Source organism: Camelus ferus, chromosome 4, assembly GCF_009834535.1.
Source record: "Camelus ferus isolate YT-003-E chromosome 4, BCGSAC_Cfer_1.0, whole genome shotgun sequence".
NCBI classification, from domain to species: domain Eukaryota; kingdom Metazoa; phylum Chordata; class Mammalia; order Artiodactyla; family Camelidae; genus Camelus; species Camelus ferus.
In genome coordinates this window covers 43,186,016-43,212,306 of record NC_045699.1, presented here as the reverse complement: position 1 = coordinate 43,212,306, position 26,291 = coordinate 43,186,016, and the positions used below count along the sequence as shown (strand labels likewise).

General features: G+C 51.3%; 3 protein-coding genes across 9 annotated transcripts; 2 read left to right on the top strand and 1 right to left on the bottom strand.

Annotated features, from left to right (window-relative positions):
• The first annotated feature begins 472 nt into the window (after nt 1-472).
• Nucleotides 473-8,026, top strand: TPM2 (tropomyosin 2). Of its 4 annotated transcripts, none has more exons than XM_006187888.3 (9): nt 473-815; nt 1,236-1,361; nt 4,260-4,393; nt 4,492-4,609; nt 4,705-4,775; nt 5,233-5,308; nt 5,478-5,540; nt 5,709-5,778; nt 7,878-8,026. In XM_006187888.3, the coding sequence occupies exons 1-9, from the start codon at nt 702-704 to the stop codon at nt 7,958-7,960; spliced, it is 855 nt and encodes a 284-aa protein (XP_006187950.1). In that variant the 5' UTR covers nt 473-701; the 3' UTR covers nt 7,961-8,026. The 4 variants fall into 4 exon arrangements, with proteins under 4 accessions (XP_006187950.1, XP_006187949.1, XP_006187948.1 ...); XM_006187887.3 differs by lacking the exon at nt 5,233-5,308 and adding an exon at nt 4,916-4,991 and having other exon boundaries at nt 519-815; XM_006187886.2 differs by lacking the exon at nt 7,878-8,026 and adding an exon at nt 6,777-7,109 and having other exon boundaries at nt 600-815.
• Nucleotides 8,027-9,003: 977 nt separating this feature from the next.
• CA9 (carbonic anhydrase 9) lies at nt 9,004-15,433 on the bottom strand. 3 transcript variants are annotated; one of them, XM_032477952.1, is made up of 11 exons: nt 14,296-15,007; nt 13,419-13,448; nt 12,991-13,161; nt 12,697-12,839; nt 12,523-12,615; nt 11,390-11,456; nt 10,403-10,560; nt 10,050-10,194; nt 9,892-9,918; nt 9,374-9,455; nt 9,004-9,241 (listed from the first exon to the last, which is right to left on the bottom strand). In XM_032477952.1, the coding sequence occupies exons 1-11, from the start codon at nt 14,633-14,635 to the stop codon at nt 9,175-9,177; spliced, it is 1,323 nt and encodes a 440-aa protein (XP_032333843.1). In that variant the 5' UTR covers nt 14,636-15,007; the 3' UTR covers nt 9,004-9,174. The 3 variants fall into 3 exon arrangements, with proteins under 3 accessions (XP_032333843.1, XP_014417393.1, XP_032333844.1); XM_014561907.2 differs by lacking the exon at nt 12,991-13,161 and having other exon boundaries at nt 14,296-15,417; XM_032477953.1 differs by lacking the exons at nt 10,050-10,194; nt 10,403-10,560 and having other exon boundaries at nt 14,296-15,433.
• Nucleotides 13,077-26,039, top strand: ARHGEF39 (Rho guanine nucleotide exchange factor 39). Of its 2 annotated transcripts, XM_032477949.1 has the most exons (10): nt 13,077-13,200; nt 22,243-22,701; nt 22,872-22,966; nt 23,228-23,348; nt 23,603-23,718; nt 24,305-24,375; nt 24,621-24,749; nt 24,913-25,142; nt 25,395-25,483; nt 25,653-26,039. In XM_032477949.1, exons 1-10 carry the CDS (start codon nt 13,150-13,152, stop codon nt 25,666-25,668), a joined length of 1,377 nt encoding a protein of 458 aa, XP_032333840.1. In that variant the 5' UTR covers nt 13,077-13,149; the 3' UTR covers nt 25,669-26,039. The 2 variants fall into 2 exon arrangements, with proteins under 2 accessions (XP_032333840.1, XP_006187946.2); XM_006187884.2 differs by lacking the exon at nt 13,077-13,200 and having other exon boundaries at nt 20,011-22,701.
• Nucleotides 26,040-26,291: the final 252 nt, after the last annotated feature.

Sequence of the window (26,291 nt, the reverse complement as noted above, 5' to 3'; positions counted from 1 at the left end):
CTGGGCTCCCCTCCTGCCTCGGTTTCCCCAAGGCCCTGGTGAGACTTTCCACTCACTGCAACGTCGGTATCACAGACCTAGACTCTGGATCTCAGGGTAAACTGAGGCACTCCAACAGCGGAGAAGCCCCGCCTCCCAAGAGACATTTAATCCGGGGGGATTTATAGGAAACTTCTAAATTAAGGGCAGCAGCTGGGGGGGGGGGGGCACTCCGGTCCCTGCGCCCGGGCAGCTGCCGTGAGCTCAAGCCCCAAAATAGCCCCAGGGGCCCCAGCCGCAGCTGCCGCCGGGCCTGCCTGTCACTCAGAGGAAGTGAGGAACCCCCAGCCCCAGGGTCCCCTCCCCTCTGCAGCGCTACGGTTTTTCCAGCAGACTAACCGAGCTACTTTCCCTTCGACGGCTGATGAGGCGGGGAGAGGCGGAGCACCGAGGGGGCGGTCCCGAGGGGTGGGCGCAGGGAGGGCAGCCGCGCCCCCCGACCCTGCAGTGCTTCTGCCCCTACAAGGTTTGGGCCGCGGTGGGGGAGGGTCCCAGCCCCCGGCTCCGCCCGGTCCCTCCCCGCCTTTTAGGCGCCCGCGCGGCTGGGACATCCCAGTCCCGCTAGGTCCTCCTTGCCCGCCACTCGTGCGCCCAGTCCGCGCAGCCAGCCCAGTTCGCCCGGTCCGCACTGCCCGCCGGCCGGCCCGTCCCCCACCGCAACCATGGACGCCATCAAGAAGAAGATGCAGATGCTAAAGCTGGACAAGGAGAATGCCATCGACCGCGCTGAGCAGGCCGAGGCCGACAAGAAGCAAGCAGAGGACCGCTGCAAGCAGGTGGGGGTCCTAGGCCCTGTGGAACCCTCGCACCTCCCAAGGAGGGCAGCATAGGCCCTGCCCTGTGCCCCTCTGGCCTGCTGTCCAAGGCTCTACCATCCATATGGGGGCTGGGCCTTCACAGTACTGCCCCACCCCGGCCCTAGCCAGAGCCACACTTCATGTCACCCACCACAGCCTGGAGATCCCCAGTCCCCCAGTTTCCACTCCTGCCCTTGCAATGATAGGCTCTGCTCCTTGGGACTGGAAGCTTTCTTGCTACTCCACCAGGTCCCTCCAACACCCCTGGCTGCACTGTCCCTCCTCTGCTATCCTTATTCCTCCCTGACAGCCTCTGATTATCTTAGAATCCCATCACACACAGCCCTGCCTCCTGCCTGGGCCTGGGCCTGGGCCTGCTGACTGAGGCTTCTCTTCCAGCTGGAGGAGGAGCAACAGGCCCTCCAGAAGAAACTAAAAGGGACGGAGGATGAGGTGGAAAAGTATTCTGAATCAGTGAAGGATGCCCAGGAGAAACTGGAGCAGGCTGAGAAGAAGGCCACCGACGTGAGTGTGGACTGGGGGACAGTGGGAGAGTTAGTGCACTGGGATGGGACCCAGACAAGGGGGTAAGGAGGACCCAGATATCCCTAGGACAGAAATGGTTTCCTTTCAGGAACCCAGGCTAGGGCAAGCTTGCACAGATAATCAGAGGCAGTGGGTAAATCAAAACCACTTACCACTTCCCCCAGAGGACATAGCATTGTAATTTCATTTGGTTCCAACTCTTAGAATGTACAGTGATCAGGCAGTGAGTCATCGTGGGGGTGAGTGGTACAAGAATTTACCATCCACCTCAACTAATCCTCCAGCTGAAAAAGGAAAGGAGACTGCAGCTACATTTGTAGGGTTGTGGGGTGTGGGTGTAGGTGCTGTTGGGCAGGAGGAGGGGAGACAAATCCAAAGATGGGCTCTGACTTGAGTTATACCCTTGGCAGGGCCATTAGAAATTCCCTGGCTTTGACCTCTGGCTCTGTGGCCCTGCTGTGCACTGGGGCCCCAGCTCAAGTTCTAACGGTCCCTCATTTACCCTCATTAAGCTGTCAGCCTCGAGACCATGCCAGGACACAGGGCAGAGGGACAGGGCCACAAATGCCAAGGCAGCCACCTTGGCAGGTCCTGCTCACTCAGATTTCTCTGCCCACCCTACACCCCCTAACCAGACTTCTCTACCTCCTGCCATTCCCAACCCCCACCTTGAGGTAGGATAATGGCCATAGACTTTGGACATGGTACCTTCTTTGCCTCATTTTCCCCATTTGCCTTCCACCCAGGATTATGTTTAAGATGAGCTGATGGTTGGGTGGATGGGAGGATTAGCTTAAGCACAGTCTGAAAATCTGAGCGCAGAGATGACATTACTGTTTGTGTTGACCATTATCCATGTTCCCCATCCCCCCTGCCCCTAAGGTTGGTGTCTCTGACCTCCAGCCTTTGGTTTTGGTTCTCCACCAGCCCTGGCACTTGGGAGGGAACTGACCTGCAGCTGCTAGTGAAGACGACCCTAGGCATCTGACACTCTATAAATAACTAAGGCCCAGTGCAGCTGGAGGCAGGACTGGAAACCCAAGGAGCTGGGTGGGGGCTGGAGGGGACAGGGACAGAGCTGGGGAAGTGGGGCAGCAGTGTCAGGAGTAGATAGGAAATGGTGCCTAAACTTGTGTGACCTTGAACACGGCACTTAACTTACACGGTGCCTCAGTTTCTCCTTTCTCTCTTGCTTCCCATTTGTCCAGTAGGGACAGGAGTGCCTGTCCTGTGGTTAGAGAGCAACACCCATAACTGGGAAGAGCTTGAGAAGCAGAAAATGGCAAATGCCTGTTCTGTGATGAGGGCCCCAGGACTTCCCAGATTCTCAAGTCATTTGTCACTCCCACTACCATGAAGAGAGTTCTCCTTTTACAGAGTCTCATGTATCTCTAGGAGAGACCTCCAGTGTCCCCCAGAGTCATTCCTCTCAACCCCCAGTGCTGTCTCCAGAATCCTTCCACACTGAGTCATCCGGCCCTGTGCCCAGGATGGGCTCCTGTCAGTCTAGGTGGCCTTCAGCACCTGGAGGATAAGCTACAACTACTTTCTATATATGGTTCTGTTTGCCCTGCCTTATAGTATCACACACAACCTGGCTTCTACCCACTCTGCCCCCAGTGCTGTGACCCATCCCTTCCCTCTCACTTTCTTCTTCCCCTACACTGGTCGTTTCTCCTTTCCAATCTTAAATCTCAGGGTCTCTATGTTTTTATCTTTGAGGGAGAGACAAAGAATAACCTAACATTTATGGGGTGAGGACTCTGCAGGCAACACTCTCAAGTGCTTTCTGCATATAACTTTATTATTTCCCAAGCTTGGCTTATCATCAGAATCACTTGGGAGATTGAAAAAAAAAAAAAAAAAGATGGAAAGACTTTCAAGCCCCTGCCCTGGAGATATCAGTTCAGTGGCTCCATCGTGGAGCTAGAGCACCTGTTTAGTTTTATAAACCTCTCAGATGGTCCTGTTATTAATCCAGTATTAGAAGCACTGCATTCAGAACAGCCTACAAAGAAGGAACTGCTACTGTCAACTCCAGTTTAAAATGGAGGAAACTGAGGCTTAGAGAGACTAAATAAGTTGCCCAGTGTCACACAAGTATTGAGCGCTGAGCCACGGCTCAAAGACAACAGTCTGACTCAGAGCTGACGCTCTTACACAAAACTGCACTGCTTCTCTCATTTTCCTTTATTGGAGCCCTTCTTGCTCTGTCTTCTTTTTTCTCAAAGTATATGTTTCTGCAGACTTTCTCTAAAACCTCCACGGTTCTGCCTCTGTATTGCAGGATCAGGGGCTGCGTATCTGTCACTCACACTGCCCTTGCACCGCCCCCAGTTGCCTCCAGCCTTGGCAGAGAGCGCCTTGCCACAGCCCCGGATGTCCTATATAGGCCTGGCCTGCCCCCTAAGCCTCTCGTTGGGAGTGTGCCTGGCAGCCAGTGCCATCACAGAGCTTGATTCTGCGATTGGCTGTTTCTAGCAGCACTGAGGTCTGGTTGGCCTGATTCTTCCCCACCCCTCACCTGGGCCAGGCTCTGCTGTGGAGGAGTCAGGGCTGCCTCAGACCTGGTCCCAGCACTTGGAGTGCTCTCAGGCGGAACAGAGGGGTCTGTGCACAGACAACCACTGGGAGACTATGCACAGTGCCAAAAGAGGCCCTGTAGCAGGGGAGTGGAACTTGTCCAGGAGTGCATGTTTGGTGCTGGAGCACAGAGTCTGCAGAAGACAGCTGATAGGGGAAAAAAAATAGGTTGTAAGTCTGGAGGTCAGGAAGCCTAGGTTCATTCTGACAAGAATCTTAATCATCCTCTGGAGCCTCTCTGAGCCTCGTTCAAGGTAGACAAAGCCTCTCTGACCTCTGACTTTTGACTCACAGGCCGAGGCAGATGTGGCCTCCCTGAACCGCCGCATTCAGCTGGTAGAGGAGGAGTTGGACCGGGCGCAGGAGCGCCTGGCTACAGCCCTGCAAAAGCTGGAGGAGGCTGAGAAGGCAGCTGATGAAAGCGAGAGGTGGGCAGGGAGGTCCTCAGAGGGTGGGCCAGGGAGGGGGCTGGGAGCCTGTCTCTGCTGGTCCTAACCCCACCCCCATGCCCCTCCCTGCCTCTCAGAGGAATGAAGGTCATTGAAAACCGAGCCATGAAGGATGAGGAAAAGATGGAGCTGCAGGAGATGCAGCTGAAGGAGGCCAAACACATCGCTGAGGATTCAGACCGCAAATATGAGGAGGTGACAGCCTTGCCCCATTTCTTTCTCACTTCCAAGCCCCAGACACCCCCAGTCATTCACCAAGCATCTCTTCCTCCTCTCTCCTCTCCCCACAGGTGGCCAGGAAGCTGGTGATCCTGGAAGGAGAGCTGGAGCGCTCAGAAGAGAGAGCTGAGGTGGCTGAGAGGTAAGGACACCCTGGGGTGGCAAGTGAGACTCGGCCTGAACCCAGGGCTGTGGGCTGCTCTGCACAGTGGGGAGGCAGCTTCCCAGGCTTGGGGCCACAGGGACAGGTTTTGTCCTCTGACCCCTACCCGCTGCCCCCAGCCGAGCCAGGCAGCTGGAGGAGGAACTTCGAACCATGGACCAGGCCCTCAAGTCCCTGATGGCCTCAGAGGAGGAGGTAGTCAGCTCTCTGGACCTTTCTGGGCAATGGCACCTTCTCTCAGCTCACCTTCCCCTCAATCTCAGGCTGATCTCTCCTCTGCTGGGGGTCAGGAGGGCCTGGGTCTTCCAAACTCTATCTGCTGTCACTCTCACAACTTTGCTCTTCTCTTCTCTCCTCCGCCCCTCCCCCACTGTGCCATCTCCACTGTCTCCCCCACTGTGTCCTCACACCCACCCCCGCCACACACCCCCTGCAGTAAATGTGGGGACCTAGAGGAGGAGCTGAAAATTGTTACCAACAACTTGAAATCCCTGGAAGCCCAAGCGGACAAGGTAGAGGAGGGTAGAGGGGCAGTAAGGACGGGGTCCTTCAGGGGAGGGAGGCGATGGGCCCAGGCAGGGTGGGGCTGGGTGTTTGATGGAGACAAAATTAGGAGTAGCCTGTGGAGAAATGAAGGACTTGTGGAGACGATCTACTGATGGCATGTGTCTGTCCCTAAAGTATTCCACCAAAGAAGATAAATATGAAGAGGAGATCAAATTGCTGGAGGAGAAGCTAAAGGAGGTAAGAGTCCTTCTGGTCCACAATCGCCACTCAAGCCCCCCAGTCCCCACCAGAGACCTCCTGTGGCAGTGAGTTTGGGGACAGGGACAGAGAGCAGGTTGACTTAAGTGATAGTGTCTGGGAGGGCCTAAGCTTTCATCATTTCCCCCATCTTGCCTTTACGCCCAGGCTGAGACCCGAGCAGAGTTTGCCGAAAGGTCGGTGGCAAAGTTGGAGAAAACCATCGACGACCTGGAAGGTAAAAGAGATATTCGCCTGTACCCTCAGACCTTTTAAAATAGATCCACACTCCCCATGATTGTCAGTCTGTCCCTGTCTTCCTGTCCCATTATATTTGCCACCAATGAATTAGAGCTGGACCACCTAGGACTTGACAGACTCCAGTGGTCTGTGCCTCCCACCCAAGTAGAGGCAGCCCCGTCAACTCCAGTGCTTCTCAAACTTGAGCCAACAGGAGAATCCCCTGGATTTTTAAAACAGATTCCTGGATCCTACTCCAAAGTGACTGCTAACCTTGGGCTGGAGAATCTGTATGTCTAACAAGCTCCCTTGTACTGCTAACGCTGCTGGTCCTCAGACCAGCTCTGAATAACACAGATCTAGTGTCTCTAAGTGCAACACAATAGAGCTATCTCACAGAGACTTCTTTATTAAATAGAGAGCTATTTGGTTTAGTAGCTAGGTTTTCATGACATTAATGGAAAATAGTGTTTTAAGCTAGATTTGGTGAAAACAACCATCCAGGTATTTGCTAGTCTGTAGCCACTTCTCACTGTTACTAACAACACTGTGCCTAAAACTGTCTTTCCTTTTTATTCTGTTATAACCCTTTCACTCTCCTAATTCCCACTTCTCTTTCCTCCAGCCTTCTCAGGCAAGCCTCAACTTTATCTCCAACTTTGGGACTTTAGATCTTTCTGGCTAAAGTGGCCTCCTTTTGAAGCAGGCACTCCTGCTTATCCAGAGCACGGTGCCCTAGATCCCTGGTGGAGGCAGGAGCTCCTGGGGGAAGCACCAGTTAGGGGTGCAGAGAAGGACAAAAGAGACAGGGGTACAGAGAGGGGAAGAGGGAGCCCTGACAGCTGTCCAGCCTGTTCTCTGGTCTGTCTCTTTCCATCTTCGTCCACCTCTCTGATTCTTGTTCTCTCTTTCCATTACCCTCTCTCCTTCCATTCCTCTTTCCCTCCTATTCCCTCTCCCCACACTCCCACCCGGCACCCTCCCCTGGACCCCCAGACGAAGTCTATGCACAGAAGATGAAGTACAAGGCCATCAGCGAGGAGCTGGACAACGCGCTCAATGACATCACCTCTCTCTGAGCCTCTCACCAGTGTGGCCCCCTCGGCCCTTTCTCTCCTCTCCTTTCCATTCTCTCCACGGGGAGAGGGGCAAGCAGGAGGAGCAAAACTTGCCAACATTGCACAGCCAGACTGGGCACAGTCTAGGAGAGCCCCCATCACATCTGCCGCCCACCCTGGCACCTGCTCCATCCTTCTATCCATCCACTCACCCCTCCACCCGCCGGCCTCTCCCACTCTCTGCTGCTTAATAAACTCAACTTGGTCTCCATGCTGTTTTCCTGCCCTCCAGAGAGCACTTCCATCACCCCTACAGCACTGGTTCACTACTGAGACCCTTGCCTCCTTTGGACACCCCTAATCTTGTGCCCCCTCCCCCACTGAGCTCACCCACAAAACACTGGCCCACACAGGAACCCCCACTGCATGGGCACTCCCAGTCTGACTCTCACTGCTGCATGTGGGCACGTATGACAGCATTAGTCACCAAGGGCCCTCGGGTGCCTCCAAGACACACACCCTTCTGCAGACCCAGGCATGTCATTGCCCTCAGAGCGCTCAGCTGGGATTCCAGGATCTAAAGGAATGACTGGAGGGGAAGTGGGATGGTGAGGAGCAGGGGAGGGGCACGAAGGTTGTGAAAGGTATGGGATGAAGTTTGGAAAAACACTGGATGCCAGCAACCTGGGGCTTTCACTGCAGGTCCGTTTTCTGCCTCAAGTCTGTCTGTCTGTCTGGCCCTCTCTTTCCTCTTGTTTCCAACTCTTTTAAACCTTCTAAAGAAGGAGGGTAAATTTGTTTATGACTCAGGCCTTCCCATCCCACCTCCATGGCCCCAAAGCCTTGAGTGAGGCATCCCCATCTGTCTTGGTCAGTCCATCCATTTCCCCGGCCAGGGGGTCCTCAGATCCCTGAATGCTTGTGTCTTCCTGTGCCTCCATCCCACTCCATGTCTGTTGTTATGTCCCCTGTCCATGCCTCCCCATGTTTCTCCCCTCGTGTCTCCCCTCCCCCTCCTCACGTGTTGCTTCCCTCACAGAGACCTTGGCCAGTGCCAAGGAGGAGAACGTGGAGATTCACCAGACCCTCGACCAGACCCTGCTGGAGCTCAACAACCTCTGAGGGCTGGCCCTGCCCCCAGCCAGGCTGTAGATGCAGCCCTAACCAATAAAACTGATGTTAACAGCATCACGGGGCCCTTTAAGCCTTTCTTTGGTGTTGGTGATGGTGGGGGTAGTTTTCCAAAATGCAGAAGGCTGAGAGAATGCCTGAGGGGAACAGCAGCTTAGGAAGAGCCTCTGAGTGAGCAGGGCCTGGGTCCAAGCCCTGCAACAGGACTTCCTTTTCTACAGGAGCCAAGGGCTGGCGGCGCTGGGCTCAGGAGGGGTTGTGAGCAGGCTGTGTGAAGGAGAGAAACCTGGCAGGGCTGGGGGAACATTTAGGCCCTCACTCTCTGCAGAACAGAGGAGCTGCAGTCAGCGGCACTGCCCCATTCCAGCAGGCAGCTGGGCCAGACAACACAATCTGAAACCAAAACCGCAAAGCTACACAGATTTACTTGAGCAGGGTGAAAGCCGAAAAGCCTCAATGTGATTGTAAGCCTAGAGGCTGATCCTGCCCCAAACCTAGATACATACATACACACACACACACACACACACAGCCATTCCAACACTATCAACAATTTCTGTCCACTTACTGATAATGTCTTCATTAGGCAGAATCGTATCCCCTCCACCAAAGATATACCCTAATCCTGTGAAACGTTACTTTACATGAGAAAAAGGACCTTGTGATTAAGCTAAGGATTTTGAGATGGGGACGTTATTCTAGGTTAACTGGGTTGGCCCAACATAAGTACAAGGGTCCTTATAAGAGGGAGGCAAGGTCAAAGGCAGTTGTAGACAATGGAAGCAAGAGATTGGGGTGATGCAAGGAAGGGGCCACAAGCCAGGGAACGCTTGACTTCTAGAAGCTGAAAAAGGCAAGAAAATACTCTCCCCTCAAGAGTGTCCAGAAGGAAGGAGCTCTGCCAACACCTTGACTTTGGCCCATAAGATTCATTCTGGACTTCTGACCTCCAGAACTCTCAGTTCATAAATTTCCATTACCATTAAGCTTATGGTCATTTGTTACAGCAGCAATAGGAAATGAATACACCATCCTTTTGATTTGGGGAACAAGAGTGCCTCCCACATATTTTATTAGAAATGTTTATTTTAAAAATATCTTTGGAGATTTAAAAAGGAAGTAGTGTAATAGGCAGGACAAAGTCTCCAGCTCCCCCTCAGATTCCTCTGGCTGGCTTCTCTGCACATTCTCCAAGTTGCATGCCTCTAGGCAACAGTCTCAGTGACTTCTGCTGGGTGGTAGCTAACATTCCCTTTGGTCCCACTTGGGTGTCTACACAACAGGGAGACTTAATGAGAAATCTCACCAGGGATGAGCTCATTTGCATATAATTTGCATGAAGCTGTTCTGGACTCCATGTGGGGAGGTGGGGGCTGTGCCTGAGCGAGAGGGTCTGTGTAATACCTTTGCTGCCTTCTCATTTGCACAAGGAAGGCAATGCCGGTAACAGCAAAGAGGAGGCCAAAAACCAGGGCCAGGATGTCACCTGGAGGGAGGAGGAAAGAGGCTGCCTCAGGGAGTGGAATCTGTAGGGTTCCTTCAGAGCCTGCTTCCGCCTATCCCCTACCCTGCCCCAAGTTCTCCAGCTGCCCCCAGTGTCTCAGAATCCAGCAGAGGCCAGCAAAGGGATGGGGGTGGATACACAAGAAAGGGTAAGTAAGATAAGCACATTTTTCCCTCCCTAAAAGTGAAGTAAAAAGTTGTTTGGGAAGGAGGATGTTAGGAGATTTCATTCTGATCAACTCTTGCCCTGGGGACCACAGGGGAACCCCCCACCTTGATCTCACACTATCCTACTGGGGTTGGAGGTCTGTTCTACAGAAATGGAGAGGTAGCAGTGGTGGTCCTGACTAGCCCCTGGGGCTGAACGGTGCCAAGGGGTGTCCCCAGCCTCAGGAGCCAGAGGAGGGACACAGACTCACCAGCAGCGAGACAGGAATTCAGGTGGACTGAAGAGAAAAAGGAGACATTAGAGCTGGGGGCTATGACCACCAGTGACAGACAAATGAGGACACATGGGAAGATGAGGGACCTGTGGCTGGGGAGACACAGCAGTATGGGACAGCAGACAAAGCTGCACCTGGCTCAAAGGTCTTAGGGCTGCTGTCCACTCCGACAGGGAAGGAAGCCTCAATTATTCGCCCATTCAAAGGCTGTGTCGCTCGGAAGTTCAGCTGGAGCCGAGAGTCGTCAGGTCCCCACAGGGAGTCAGAGAGGGTGTGGAGCTATGGAGGTCAGCAGACAGTGGGGGTGGGCTCATGGCACAGAAGCAAGAGTCACAGGCTTACTCAGAGCCAGCACCTCAGGGCTCCACCATCCCTGCCCCCTCATCCCCCACACGGCCCATCGTCTCTTCATGCCTCCTCTTTCTCACCTCATCCTACCCCCCCTATCCCCTTCACCCCCTATGTCACCACCACGCCCCAACCCCACCTGCTTAGCACTCAGCTTTACTGTCTGGTTGAACACAGTCCAGATGACTCCCTGGGCACAGGGGGGTGTGGTGAGAGACCCCTCATATCGGAAGTAGCGGCTGAGGTCAGAGGGCAGCAGTGCAGATACGTCCAGTCCTGGGACCCAGGTCTCTGAGTCTGTGGAGAGGACCTGTGCTGGAGCCTGACCTAGACTGTCCCCCACAGTACACCAGAGCTTTGGATACAGGGATACATTTTCATCTCCCAGAAGCCAAGCTGACTCAACTTCCTGAGACCACTTCTTCACTAAACGTATCCCTTCCCATAACTCTGCACAAGACGTAACTCATAAGAAAGTAAAGGGCTTTGGGGCTCACAGAGTGAGAGAACTGCTCCCTGGGCCCTCCCTCGGAGCCTTCACTCCTACTTTGCACACTGTGATAACACGTTGGAATGCAGATTTAAGCCCAGAGTGAATCAAAAGAGAAAATGGGTTGAATAACTTGTAAATAAATATTTACACGCCTAAAAGACAGACCCAAAAACACAAAAAGCACAATTCCTCTAGTTTAGCAAAACCTAAGATCCAGTAGGCTAAGTGAGGTTTAAAATGACCTAGAGTGTCTGAGAAAGAAAAGAACAATAGTGTTTACAAGTATAAGTATTTGATGCTTCTGAAGGAGAAATACAGTTCTCAGAAAAAATTTACCTCTCCAGACTTAACCCCTGAAGTTCCAAACACAATTTGTTTGGTCTTATTCTATTTTTGTCTTACTTTGGTTTCTGTTTGGTTTTTTAGACATAAAGCCTGTGGGCAGCAGTTTGCCTTTGCCTGTTTGCCTGTGTGCAGCTTCATAGTTATTATCAAGGTCACAGTTGGCCAGTTCACACATCAACCCCCTCCCTGTGAGAGGGAGAACTTCTCCACCCTCAGATCTGAGGCTGCCCAAGAATGATTCTTTATGAACAAGGGTGTCAGGGGTAGTGGCCAGATCAACAAACTGACCTTCCTCAGCAATTTCTCCCAAATGTGACAGCAACTGTTCGTAGGCGCTGTTCTCTTCTGGACCTTCCTAAGAGATGACAGTGCAAGACAGGTGAATATACATATCTAGGGTCATGGCTGGAGGCCTGAAGGTGAGGTGGGTTCCCCTAGTCCCACATTCCTCAGCTCTGAGAACTATGGGGAACACAAAATCTTATGCTATTATTACTCAAGGTTGAATTACTCTTCCTCTGCAAACTGACCTAACCAGGTGGACTAGTTTTCAATGGCAAATTGGAGGAGGAGGAGGATGGTGGGCCACTTTACTAGGATACAAGGCTCTCAATGATGGACTCTCCTCACTTTTCCAGTCTCACTCATCACTACCTCCGGACACATTCCATGGTCCCACCACAGAAAACCACAATAACCTTTGTATTTATGCTACCTCTGCATTCACCTTAAAAATTCATTTGACTTTGGGAGCCAGCACATGCTATTTCTAAGCTGCTTCTCTGAACTTTGTGCTGTGAGGCCGGCATTAGGGAGTCAGGGAGGGAAGTGAGCCTAACAGGTGTCTCATCATCCCCAGGTGTTTCACGATCCTGCCATCTTATTAGCCGCCTCTAACCATTGTGTAGGCAGCCTTGACCAATACGGGTCCAAAGAGGTCACTAAATGCATTTCTCTAGGTTCTACTGCATTTCACAAAGGGGAAATTATGGGTTATAGGAGTATTAGAGAAATGACTCTTCCTGATGTCCATTCTAGTGCATCTGCCATTCCCTGAATGGGCCACACTCTGAGTCTTTGCACAAACTGTTCGCCCTACATGAAATATCTCCTTTACTTCCCCACTAGTGAAGGCTTCAAGTTTCACCTCTGTGAGGCCTTCCCTGACCACTCTTTTATCTGTGTCCTGTGTATATGTCTGTCCTGTCAGCCTCCTTCATTGGCTGTGGGCTCCTTAGAGACAAGGACCCACAGTTTCTGAATCTTTTTTGCACCTCAGTGCCTGGCTCACAGTGGGCGTTGAATGAAGGAACTAATGAGTGAAGATGATAGCCAGGTGAGGGGATGGGGTCTCTGAGGCAAGATACTCTGAGCTCAGCGGTGTGGGGAAGCAGGGGTAAGGAGGTGTCCAGGGCTGGTACCTGCAGAAAGGCAGCCAACACGGCCAAGCCCCCCGGGCGCCCCAAGGCCTCGTCAACATTGGCAAATGCAGTGCTGAGGTGAACCACGTGGATCTGGAGAGGACACGGTAGAAGTCGGCAAGATCCCCTGCCCCGCACCCTGCTTCGACCCTCCGCGAACAGCCGCGTGCTCACCTCGGCAGGGAAACGGTGACCGCCAACCGTGTGCTCCGAGCCCGGGCGACCCGCAGCCCCCCAGTGCAGATGCAACTGCAGGGCCCGATACTCCTGCCCGGGGCCCAGGGCCATCTCCAGCCCGGGAGGCAGACTCAGCTGCACTGCGTGAAGAGAGGCCTGTGAGTCGGGCCCGCCCCTCTGGCCGAGGAGAGCCTGCCTAACTCCCGACCACCGTTCCTCTTCCCCACGCCCAGTCTCATCCCCAAGTGGCCTCCGCCCCTTCCCTGGGGCTCCGCCCCGAGACCGCCTCACCCGTGTGGCCATTGTTGAGCAGGCGCAGTTCTGGGAGTGGCCGGAGCTCAAAGCCAAGGAGTTCTAGGGGTCGCAGGGCGGGGCAAAAGGCGGTGAGCTCCGGGCGGATGTCTACTGGGGATTGGAAGCGGCCTGCGCAGGCTGGGGACACCTGCGGCCATGGCGGGGGGCCTGGAGTGGGAGAGTATATACAGGAAGTCTGATGACAAGGTCAGGAACTTTTAGGGAAGCGGAGTAGGAAAAGTGCCCGGGAGGGGGGTGGAGTCAGGAGGCATCCGGGCGGGAAATAGAAATGGGGGATGTGGACAGAGACAGGCAGCGGGTGGTGTCGGCGACTGGCAGTCGGGGATGCCGGAGTTGGGGTGGGGGGCGGGGATCAGCAGAGCTGGGTGCCCAGATTGGGTCTGTGCAGGCGGTGGGTGTCTCACCTCCATAGCGCCAATGACTGTGGTCATCCCCTGCATAAATGAGAAGGATGAAGAGGCTAATCTTTGAGCCCAGTCCTTCCCCAGCGGCCAGAAGGAAGGTGGATCCCCGCATTAGCAGGGGTTCACAAACTCGGATGTCTTACAGAAGCCTAGCAGTCACAGAAATGCCTGAAGCAGGCCAGGTGTAAAGCACAATAGCTCCCAGCCAAATACAACACCGCAGCTCGGTGGGGCACACAAAGATCTTACTGGCCCGGAAGATACCAGTTTGCAACTACTGTCTTAGACTCTGTAAAGTGGGTGGAAGCCTCAGTCTCCAGGCCCAGATCAGCAGACCATCTTTCTCCCTTACTGGTTCCTCCTCCCCACTCATCCCTGTTCCCCTTCTGGTCTCCAACTCTTTTCCCAAAGTTTCTGGCTTGGGAGTCAAGATACCAGGTTCCCCTACCTGCTGTTTCCTTCTTCCGAGGTCTCAGTTTCCTCATCTGTAGACTGAAGATGAGGCGATCTCTACAAGCCCTTCCTGCTCCTCCTCTGGTACCCCCCAGCTTTCCTCTTCTCTCCTCTCATACTCTTACTTCTCTCCATCTTTGTTTTCTCTCCCCATGCCTCATCTCTTTCTCCTCTCCAACCTCCCCCTTTCTTCTTTCCCATCTCTTCCTACTTAGCTCTCTCCATCTGTGCCCCTTTCTTGTCTCCCCACTTAGCTCTGAAAGCGGGGAAGGGTTTAGTGGCATGGGAGCCCCTGGGGCTGGGAAAGACTCCTCTCAGAGTTCTGGCTCCTCTCCTTCCCTGAATATTCCCTGCCTGGGCTGGTTTAGTGAGGGGAAGCACCAACCTCCTGGAGCCTAGATTTGCAGACCTGATGACCACTTACCTTTTTTGTCTCTGTGGGCATTATTCTGGGCTCCCTGAGTATCCCTGGGAGCCTCAGCAGTAGGTAGATCCTCTGACTTCAGAGAATCCTCTTCTCCTGGTTCAGTCTTCATTCCAGATGGGTCCTCCTCTCCAGGTGGGTCCTCTTCACTGGGCAGGTCCTCCTCACCCAGTGGATCATCTTCCCCAGACGAATCTCCTCCCGTGGTGGGAGCCCCCTGCGTGCTCCAAGGATGGGCAGGAAGCAGGAGAAGCAGTAACAGCAGCAGCTGTACAGCTGGGCCTGGGGCAGGGGCCGGGATCAGCATGGGGAGCCAGGGGCTGGGGCACAGGGGAGCCATGTGGCTGACTGTGGGGTGTCCTGGACACGGTATGAGTGTACGGGCTGTACGTGCATTGGAAACAGGAGCTGGGTTGGGGAGGAGCAAGCCTGGAGGGGAGCAGGCTGACTCACAGAAGGCCCTTTTGTAGAGATGGAGCCAAAGTCCTGTGGGTCTGTCTGGCCCTGTGCCCCCTCCCTGATAGCAAAGCAGGGATGGGGTGGAGTGAGGGGCAGGTATGTGCGCAGGCAGAAGGTTATCGGGGTTATGGGCTCAGCCTGGAACCCAAGGCACCACCTGGCACTATGCAGGTTCTCCCTGGCACCGCCGGGCCGCTCGCCAGCCAACCTCAGCTAACCCTGGCCTGCTTCCCAGCCCTGGGCAGCAGAGGCCCCCACGTCCTTTAGCTGAGGGGAAGCAGCCCATATATACTTCCCTGGCCCAGACAGGGAGCAGGTAAAGAGGTAGGGCAAGCTGCTGGGGGGAGTCTAGAGGTGGCTGGGTGGATGGGTAGGTGGGAGGCAAATTTGAGTGTGAATGGAAAACTGCATGTATTTGTGAAAGAGACTCTGACGGGTTTAAACTAAATGGATTATTCATCATATCACACCTCTGCTCAGAAACCTGCATTAGCTTCCGACTGCCTATCAAAGGGTCTTCCATGAACCCATCTTCTCCCTCTAGTTGACATCCAAGTCCCTTCAAAATCTTACCCAGTAAACTTCCATCTCATGTCCTACTACTCTCCCTCATTTTGTAGCCAAATGAAACTGTTCATTTTTTTCTCCAAACCTTTGATCACTTTGTTCATCTAATTCTCACTCCTCTTTATTTAGCATCTACCATATGTCAGATGTTGGGCTAATGGCCTAGAGAAATGGAAATGAATAAGACACAGTCCTTGTTCTGAGGCACTCACTGCCTGGTGAGTGAGGGCAAAAACTATCATCATATTTGGGGGAGAGAGATGAATTCTGCCTCAGAAAGTAATACAGAAGTAGGCAAAATCTGATAAGGGCTTCAGGAAGTACCAGTTCAACTGGTTAAAAAAAAAAAATGGGGAAAACAGTATTCTGGGCAAAGGAGAGGCACCAAATATTTTGAGCAGGAGAATGACAGAATCCACTTCTCATATTAGGTTATAGTGAGGGCTGGAATGGAGCATGGATTCGAGGGGGAGAGTGGGTCCAATGAGATGAAGAGTGAGAGGACCCCAAGAATGGGCTTGAGGTTTCCAGTCTGCCTATTGACTTAACAAACATTTAGCGGGCCTCCTCCAATCCTCCAGGCACACTGTTCTAGGCCCTAGGGATGCATCATCAAACTGCAAAGTAGTCTCTGCTGTTCTGGCCTCACATGTAAGGCCCCTGTGGCTTTGACAAACCAGAAGAGAGTAAGGCCATTTCAGGAGTTCATGTCTGGGGCTAATACTCAGTAGGTACGTGCACCAGTATGGTTGTATAGGTTAATTAAATATATTGAAATAGCCATAATCTGGTTGGTAACTAGCCCCTAACTCCATAGTGCTCCTGCTACCCTACTTCTCCCTGGGGACCCTCCTAACCTCAAGACCTCTTATTTAAAGAGGTAATGCTTGGCACAGCAGGGGCTCCAGGACCCCACTTGAATGCCCCATCCAGCTTCCACTCTGATGGATCAGTACTTGTGCCACTACCATGTTAAAGAGTTTTACTGTCTCCTCTATCTAAATCCCTTCTATTATTCAAGATTTAGTTCAAAGGCCACCTCCTCCAGGAAGTCTTGCTTGACCAACTCTACACCACAAGAAGAGATTTCTGATGCCTCTGAGCCACCACAGTTCTTTGCCTGCCCTTCCTAATAACCCTGCCTACTACCCAAGTCATATTAAGGTGATTTATGACATTTTATCTGCTCTAATAGCCTTGAGCTCCATAAGGACAGAGTCCAGTATTTGATTGATTGAGTCAGTCTTTTATTATTGATCATCTTTCTCTCTGCAGATCACTTTACTGGCTTTAGAAAAACCATGTTGACTAAGATGCTTCCCCTGCTCTCAGGGAGCTTACTGTCAATGGCCTGTGTGTGTCAAACCACAGTTATTCCATAAGCAGGACAGCACATTTCTACAGCACCCCGGTTGTCTGCCTTGTCAGAGTGACTGCCATACTGTATGCCAAAACTTATTTTTTTAAACTTTTTTTTATCGAGTTATAGTCATTTACAATGTTGTGTCAAATTCCAGTGTAGAGCACAATTTTTCAGTTACACATGAACATACATATATTTACTGTCACTTTTTTTTTTTGCTGTGAGCTACCACAAGATCTTGTATATATTTCTCTGTGCTATACAGTATAATCTTGTTTATCTATTCTACATATGCCTGTCAGTATCTACAAATTTTGAAATCCCATTCTGTCCCTTCCCACCGCCTGCCCCTTGGCAACCACAAGTTTGTATTCTATGTCTATGAGTTTGTTTCTGTTTTATATTCATGTTCTTTTTTTTTTTTTTTTTTTTTTTTTTCAGATTCCACCTATGAGTGATCTTACATGGTATTTTTCTTTCTCTTTCTGGCTTACTTTAGTTAGAATGACATTCTCCAGGAGCATCCATGTTGCTGCAAATGGCGTTATGTTGTCCGTTTTTGTGGCTGAATAGTATTCCATTGTAGAAATATACCACATCTTCTTTATCCAGTCATCTGTTGATGGACATTTAGGCTGTTTCCATGTCTTGGCTATTGTAAATAATGCTGCTATGAACATTGGGGTACAGGTGTCTTTTTGAAGTATGGTTCCTTCTGGATACATGCCCAGGAGCAGGATTATTGGGTCATATGGTAAGTCTATTCCTAGTCTTTTGAGGAATCTCCATCCTGTTTTCCACAGTGGCTGCACCAAACTGCATTCCCACCAGCAGTCTAGGAGGGTTCCCTTTTCTCCACAGCCTCTCCAGCATTTGTCATTTGTGGACTTTTGAATGATGTGTATGCCAAAACTTGTATGGAGGGACACCAGCTGGTCTCCAAGCTGTCATCGTAGGAGCTAGTCAGCCTAATAATCTAGGTTGCCATTTCTGGAGCCAAATTATGAGCCATCCATGGCAGCCTGATCCAGTGTGCACTCTGGATGGTCAGCTGTGTTGTCAGAACCTTGGTTGGATCCTGAGACATGGAAGGTACATGGTAATATCTAAATTGGATGAGCCTGGACAAAACTGAATGTGGTAACTAACGACTAAGCTAGTGGCGATGGAAGAGGTCATGGGAAGCACAGAGGACAGAAACACCATGCACACTGAAGTCTGGAGTCTGTATGTCTAGATCTTTCCCCAACACCAATTGTAACTTTATTTCATATTCCTGCTTTCCAAATGTTCTGGATGTTTCCATCTTTTTTCCTTAGATCTGTCAGACTCTCCGTGTACACTTCTTTGTGACACTTCTACCTGTACAAATCTCCCCTCCACCTCTGCTGCTTTCCCTCAGTATTTCAGAGTCCAGATTGACTTCTAGGTACAGCTCTCTCTGTTACCGCTCCCTAATTTTCAAAATGCCATTCTCCATGGTGCTGTCTCTTTCTTGAGCTCTCTGTCTCTGTGTGTGACCATGTCTCTGGTCTGGGTGGGGAACACGGACTCTGACCCTGGATCATGCCTTTGCAACTGGGAGTCCGCCAAACCCTAAAACAGGTTTGAACTCCCAGAATCTTGTTTCCTGAGCCTCCCCAGGTTGGGACAGAGTGTACTCAGTACTAATTGACTAGGACTCCGCCCCACCACCCCACCCCCAGGCCTGGTACATGACCTCTCTTTGGTTGTTAAAGGTCAAGTCTTTGGTCATTAGGCTCTATGTCTTCAGACATCGAGGGCTATGTCTCTGTTTATCCCAGTGCTACAGAGGAGTGACCTATTTACTGGTGAAGCAGAAGAACAAGCCCCTACCACCCACACGTGGATTGGAAGCAAAGATAGGTCCCAGCCCTTCTGGGGCCCTAGGGGCCCACCTGTAGTTCTGCCCACCTTACCATCTGTATTACTTTCCTAGGACTGCTGTAGCAAATTACCCACAAACTGGGAGGGAGGAGTCGGTTAAAACTACAGAAATTTATTCTCTCACAGTTCTGGAGGCTAGAAGTCTGAGATGAAGGTGTTGGCAGAGCTCCTTCTGAAGGCTCTAAGGCCTCTTCCAGCTTCTGGTGGCTCCAGGCATTCCTGGGCTTGTGGCTGCATAACTTCAGTCTCTGCTCCCGACTTCACATGGCCTTTTCCTCCTGTCCTTGTGTCTCTCTACAGGATGTCTCTTATAGGAACACTTGTCATTGGATTTAGGGCCCACCAGATAATCCAGGATGAGCTTATCTCAAGATTCTTAATTTAACTACATCTGTAAAGACCCTTTTTACAAATGAGGTCACATTCAAAGGTTCCAGGGGTTTGGACATGGACATAGCTTTATGCGGGCCACCACTTAGCCCACTACACTATCAGATATTTTGGAAGTAAAGTGGATACACAGGAGGAGAAGGAGTGAGCTTGTGTTGGAGACCCTCATGCCTTCTGCCCGGATCCCTCTTCATACCCTTTGCAGGCAGTTTCATCCATTCTCTGGCTTCTGTAAGTTGATGAAAGCCGCATATCCCCAGGTTGGACCTCTCCACCATGTCAGATCTATAACCACCTGCTTAATGGATATCTCCACTTGGATGTCCTACAAGTATCTCAAATTCAACAGGCCTCAAGCCGAATTCATCTGTCCCAAAAACCTCTTCCACCCTCCACCAAGTGGTCTAAGCCAGAAACCTGATGCCATCTTTTCTTTTATCTTTTCCCACCTCTGACATTAAGTCATCAAGCCCTATAGATTCTACCTTTAAAACTTTTCATCCACATTTTTCATCCTAACTCACACTTCCATCACCTCTCACTTGGATAACTGCACCTGCCCCCTAATGTGTTTGCTGAGTCCAGCTAGTCAGGGTGATCTCTCTAAAATGCACATATCATTTCACTCCCTATTTAAGACCCTTCAATGGCTTCCCCTTGCCCTTAGGATAAAGTCCATAGTACTTGACATGGCCTTCAGAAGGCTAGCATTGCCCTGTTCTCCTTGATGGGTTTTCAGCCTATGGGGGTCCAGTCAGAGGGAAGCTCTGTGTCTCAGTATTTGATAGCTGAGGGAATTCACTTTCACTGTGTCCAGACATGGATAAGGAAGCACACAGCCACTGGAACTGTGGGCAGCCGTCTTGTAACCGCAAGATGAAGGTTTTACCTTAAGGTGAAGGTGAAACCATGGAAGGGCAGAAAGCAGTTTTTAGTGACTTGCTTAAGCGATCCCTAGGGCCCACTTGCATCTGGACTTCTCAGTCACATGAACCAATAAATTATCTTGTTCCGCCACTTTGAATTGTGACATAGTCTTACTGATATAAATTCCCTCCATGGTTTTGCCTCTGTCTACCTCTCGAGTTTCCTTTCTCATCACAGTCTGTGCTCTAGTATTACTAAACTTCTTCCAGTTTCTTGAATGCATTGAATGTCCATGTGTGTGTGTTTTATCTCCAAGTCTTATCCATGCTATCGTCTCTCTTTCCCACCTCTCCCCTGCTGCCAGCCCTGTCTTGCCAGGTTTTGTTTTGCTCATCCTTCAGGTATCAATTCACATGTCACTTCCTCTGAGAAACCTCCCTAACTCCTAGACTAGGGGCAGATCATTCACTCCTGCATGCACAGAAGCCTGTATTTTCTTTATAACGTGTGTCTCACTTCATGGTGACTCCTTACCATGTCTGTCATACAGGACCATAAGCATTCATAAGGACAGGGGTCATATTTCTCTCGTTCACCATTTCATGTCCATGCCTAGCACAGGACCTGGTGCATCAGAGGCATTTAATTTTGACTGTGATTATTGTTCACAGCCTCCCTAGGACTTCTCCAGCATCCAGTAAGTTGAAAACAGAGGTTGAAGGTAATTAAAGGATAGAGAGGTGGTTGACTACCCTCTGATCGATCCTCTTCCCTGGCCCCTCCTTCCTTTGGCTTTGGGAGAGAGTTGAGGGTAGAATCAGTTCCAGGCAGAGTACGGTGTGCCTGACATGCTCTGTGGGAGACTTGGTTCCCTGGGAATCAGTTGTCTCTAAGTGTCCTCAGTATGTCTTGCTCAGCTTTGCCCTCTCACAGCAGGCTTTGCCCTTTGCTCACAGCAGGCTTTATTCCCCTCCCCTCTTCCATCCCCACAGAGCACAGTCAGACACTGGCAGGACACCCAAACACACCCATCACCAACTGCGCCCCAGGAGTTGTGCTCTGTTCCCATCACCTGGGCTCATGGTGATACCAATTATCATGAGATTATCTGTCTCCTTCTACCCATGAGCTCTTAGTGTGGACTGCCCCACATTCACTTGAGACAGTGTAACCAGTCCTCTACCTATACAGTATCTCCAGTTTCCTTGTGATCTGTCCAAGGTACAGTCTGACCCAAACTCTCTCTTTTCTCCAGCAAGCCCTTCAAGTTGTTTTTCCGTGATCTAAGCTCAGCATTTCTCCTTCCTCCAGATTCTTAGAATGTCAGAGAGCTAGAGGGGACTTCAAAACCCCGGCAATACCCTGGTTCTTGGCTAGGGGCCCAGATTCCTAGGAGTCCACAGTGGAGGAACAGGGTCTAAAGTTTCTAACATTTTGGGTATTAATAGCATTTTTTTCTAATTACAAAGTAATTCATGCATGCTCAAGCAGAAAACTTCGGAAAGGCAGAGAAGTATAAGGGAATTTTTTAAATTACCCTGTTTATCCCATTCACCCCTTTAACCTCAATGATCCAGTGCCTGGCACAGATAAGGTACTTAGTAAGTATTTGCTGAATGAATTATCTTTGATGTCATCACCCAGAGATAAAAACCACAATTACCTTTTGGTTGTTTATACTTCCAGTCATATGTATGTTATATCTAAATAAGATTATATTATACAAACAGCTTTGTAGCCTGCTTTTTTCCTTTCAGCAATATACTATGCATTTTCCCATTTTGATAGCTTTTTAACATCATCTTTACGGCTTTCATATTATTCCTTCAAATGGCTGTACCATAATTTTCCTAGCCAGTTCTCTACCTCTGGACATTTAGGTGAATTCCAGTTTTCTGTTGTTACAAACATTTTTGCCACCCTAATTCTAGTAGATATATTTTTGTCCACATAGTAGTTTTTTAGGATGCATTCCTACAAGTGGAACTGCTAGGCCATAAGAGTAGGCACTTCACATACTGACAAAATAGCACTGCTAATTTGCCCTCCAGGGCTACTGCCAGTTTTCCAAAAGACCTACGATAATACAGACTAATTAACTCCAAGCTTTTGCCTTTGGCCAGAATTACAGCAATTCCGAACCACCACGTTAGTTGTTGACACTTGCTGACAGGAAGCTAACTGGCTCTCAGGTTTGGGATCAGTATGAAAGAAGGAAACAAGTTAGTCATTTAAAACCTGTAAACTTTTGTCCGGGGCCCAAATACTTAAAACCTGGTGACCCATGAGGGTTTCTAATAGTGAAAGCATTGGGGATGACTGGACCCTAGCGTATGGCATGGGCTCAGGACAGAATATGTACCGAAACTACTGCCCCTTTCTCAATTCTACAGATGGGACACTGCAGCCCTGTCAGTGTCTGCACCCCCAAGTCTCCTGACTCAAAGTCCAGGCTGCTGCCCCAACTTTGTGCCACTCAGAGGAAGGCCACCCACCAGCCCCACCCCGCCCTGCCTGGGCAGGCGCCGTCCACCTACAGAGCCCTGACGGTGGGCCGAGGCCCTACGGAAAAGACCTCAAATATACCCGTCCTGAGCGCAGCCTCCAGACGCCAGGGGGCGCGCTCTCCTCCCAGGCCGCGGCCCCGCCCCCGGAGCCGTTGGCGTTTGAATCTCCAGCGGGCTGAGACCGGAAGTGTTGACCCTCAAGCCGGTATGGAGAGCCTAGGTCCCGGTGCCCGGTGCCCGGTGCAAGAGCAGCGTGCTCGTTGGGAGCGGAAACGCGCCTGCACCGCCTGGGAGCTGCTGGAGACTGAGAGGCGCTACCACGAACAGCTGGGGCTGGTGGCCACGGTGCGGACCCCGCACGCCCTCCCGTATGGGGCGGGGACCCCAGGGTGTGATGGGCCCTGGCCTGTGCGCCTGCACGTAGGGAGCTCAGGCAGAGTTCTGGTTTCCGGTAGCGCTTTGGCATTAGCCTCCTCTGTCTGTGGACTACAAACCGGTATTCTCTCCTCCCGCAGTACTTCGTGGGGATTCTGAGAGCCAAGGGCACCGTGCGACCACCAGAGCGCCAGGCCCTGTTTGGGCCCTGGGAACTCATTTACGGCGCTAGTCAGTGAGTAGACGCGGCATAGGGTGGGAGAAGGAGGGAGAGCCCTGGCCTCTGGCAGTGCACGGAGCTCAGAGAGACCCTAGGTTCACAGTGAGAGTCTGCCAGTTTCCTCACCTGTAGTCTTGGCCGAGTGCCTTAATCAGCCCCAGCTCTCCAACTGTAAAAGGGATAATAGCACTACCTCCATAGCAGGGTTATGAGAATTAAAGGAGATGGTGCTTGAATAGTTTGGGGGCTGTTCTTTTATTGTCTTAACTCACGCAGAGAGCTGCTTCCCTACCTCGAAGGAGGGCGCTGGGGACAGGGTCTGGAGGGCTTCTGCCCCCACCTGAAGCTCTATACCCAATACGCTGCCAACGCTGAGAGGTCCCGGACCACCCTGCAGGTAACATGAAGATAACCTCAGGTCCTTCCCCTCTTAACTCCACACATTCCCTCTTCATCTGGAGACCCAAACTTCATTAATACTCTTCGTGCACTTATGGAGTCCTGTGGGTGCCCAGCTCTGTGCTAAGATCCCTGTAGGGAGACGGGGTTCTCTCAGGAGCACAGCTTCCTGACGGCTGGGGATATGTACCCAGGATACAATACAAGGAGTGGCTTCTCTCCCTGCTACCAACCCTTTCCTTATCACTCCAGGAGCAACTAAAGAACAAACGGTTCCGGAAGTTTGTGCAACTTCAGGAAGGCCGCCCTGAGTTTGGGGGCCTTCAACTCCAAGACCTCCTCCCTCTGCCTCTGCAGAGGCTCCAACAGTGAGTGAACTCACCCTGACTTAGCCAACTTCTCTGTTTGACTGCTGCTCTCAGGTTTGTGGGATTCCATGAGATCTGTCCCACAGTGTCTCTCCTGAGACAAGTTGCTCCTAAAATTTTTTTGCAAGACTAAGTGTGACCCCTCTGGAGTATCTGGGCTCTGCAGCCTCAGGCCCTTAGCTGGAACTGTAGAACTTACATTGAAGTGAGGGGCCTGTAATACAGCTAGCAACAGGAGACACTAGGCTTGCCTAGCTTAGAATTTCTGTCTCTGGGGATGAGTTAAGAACTTATAGTCAGGTTGCCAACAACACCCTCCTTGGGTTGATTAACTTTCATCTTGGGCTCTAGCCTCCATGAACTATGATCAGTCTGCCCTTGACTCTTCAATCTGGGATGGAGGAGGGCCATGTGATGTGAACTCAGGTGCTGAGTCCCAGATGAAAGGGGGGTGGGGGAAGGGAATAGCCACAAGCAGATCTTTCCTTGCAACTGAAATATGTGTAGGGGGTGATCTGTGTGTCAGGCAGAAGGAATTCTGCCAGCTCTCCTTCCACTCGTAGACTCCCCAACTGTCTAATTCCAGGTATGAGAATCTTGCTGTTGCTTTGGCTGAAAACACAGGTCCTAACAGCCCTGACCACGAACAGCTCACAAGTATGTTCCTCTGCAGCAGTCCTTGGGGACTGCCTCTGCTGTATCCCTTTCCGGTTCTGACCTCCAACAATGTCTGATATGCCCCTATCTTCCAATGACATATATACAATGTCCCTATTGCCCCACCTACTCTTGAAGAAGTTAGACTCTGACCCTAGCTCTCTTCGGAATAGCCTGTCTTTCACCACCACCATTCACTCAAAGTCAAAGTTGTGCTGGGAGTGGGGCACGGGATGTTATTCCAGGGGCTGCCCGGCTGATAAGTGAGACTGCTCAGAGAGTCCACACCATTGGTCAGAAACAGAAGAATGACCAGCACCTCCAGCGTGTCCAGGGTCTGCTCAGTGGACGGCAGGCAAAGGGGCTTACCTCAGGTAGTCTGCATGCTACCCCCTCAATCTTCAAACTGCCCTTTTCTCACCTCTTTTCCACTATATCGCCAGCACACACCCTCTATTTCCTCAGCTTCCCTTTCATTCTCTTCCATGGATCACAGTCCTGGAGCTGCACCAAAATAACAGCTCTCCCGTCCCCCAGGTCGCTGGTTCCTACGCCAGGGCTGGCTGTTGGTGGTGCCTCCCCGGGGGGAGCCTCGGCCTCGAATGTTCTTCCTCTTCTCTGATGCACTCCTCATGGCCAAGCCTCGACCCCCATTGCACCTGCTGCAGAGTGGCACCTTTGCCTGCCAGGCTCTCTACCCTATGGCTGAGTGTCAACTCCACAGGGTCTTTGGCCACTCAGGAGGCCCTTGTGGTGGACTGCTCAGTGTAAGTAACAGGCGAAAGCCCTAGGTAAGGTAGGAGAAGCCCAAAATATACCTCAAGTGTCTGTGCACTGTTCATCTCCTTGGTCTGGGCCCCACTCATAGGAACTGAGCCACCTACATTGAGAGGATACTGGCCCTGGGGGGTTTTAAGTTCTCACCTTAGCCCTAAATTAACTTCCATGGAAACAGCAAGGCCTTCAGCTTATGCCTGGATCTTTCTGAGCCAATGCGCTAAGAAGCGGTCTCTCCCTAGCTGTCCTTTCCACATGAGAAGCTACTGCTTATGTCCACAGACCAGGAGGAGCTGTTGGGCTGGTACCACAGTCTGACTCTGGCCATCAGGTAAGCTGTCTACCCTTGGGAAGAGTGCTGTAATGAGGCCCACAAGCAGTTCCCAGCCTATCTCATGTCTTACATCTGTCTGGGTCCCCCTCGCTCCCATGCAACCCTGCGGGTGATTTTGTCAGAACAGAGTGCTCATGCCACTGCCTAAACTATCATCTCTCCACAGCAACCAGAAGAACTAGAGGAATCTGACAAATTCCAGAGTCCAGGATGCCTCAGGGATTAGGTCAGCGTCTGGAATACAAAGAAATCTTCTCCAGTACTAACACAGACTCTTCATGGTCATTTTGTGTCTGCCTGGGACCAAGACAGCCAGGTCACTTGATCCAGCTCTTAAGAATCAGGACACCAAGTCTGACCCAACTGAACCTCTGCTGAACCAGTCCCTCCAACTCAGAGGAGGGGATTTGGGACTGAGACCCTCGATGCTGTGTCTGTGGACAGCCATTTATCACGGTTGCAGCTGTGCAACTGTGGCTATTTTTATGTTGTATGTGGTTTCTATAATTTATTTTCCCACTGGATTTTAGTAAAGTCTTTTCCTTTTGGAGAAGTCTTTCTCAGCTATGCCATAAGAGGAAAGGGATTTTTGTGCCCTGAAGGCTGGCACGATGGTGGCCTCAGGAATACAAAGAAAAGGACTGGAGCTCCCTCTATCTTCTCGGTTCCTGCACTGGAAGGCGGCCTCTTTTTGTCCTAATAAGGGAAGATTTTCAAGAAGGCCCAGTTGTTCTTAGGCACCTAGTATGGATGTGGGGGTAGGAGTGGGTGTGTGTGTGTGTGTGTGTCCCCGTCCAGCTGGAAT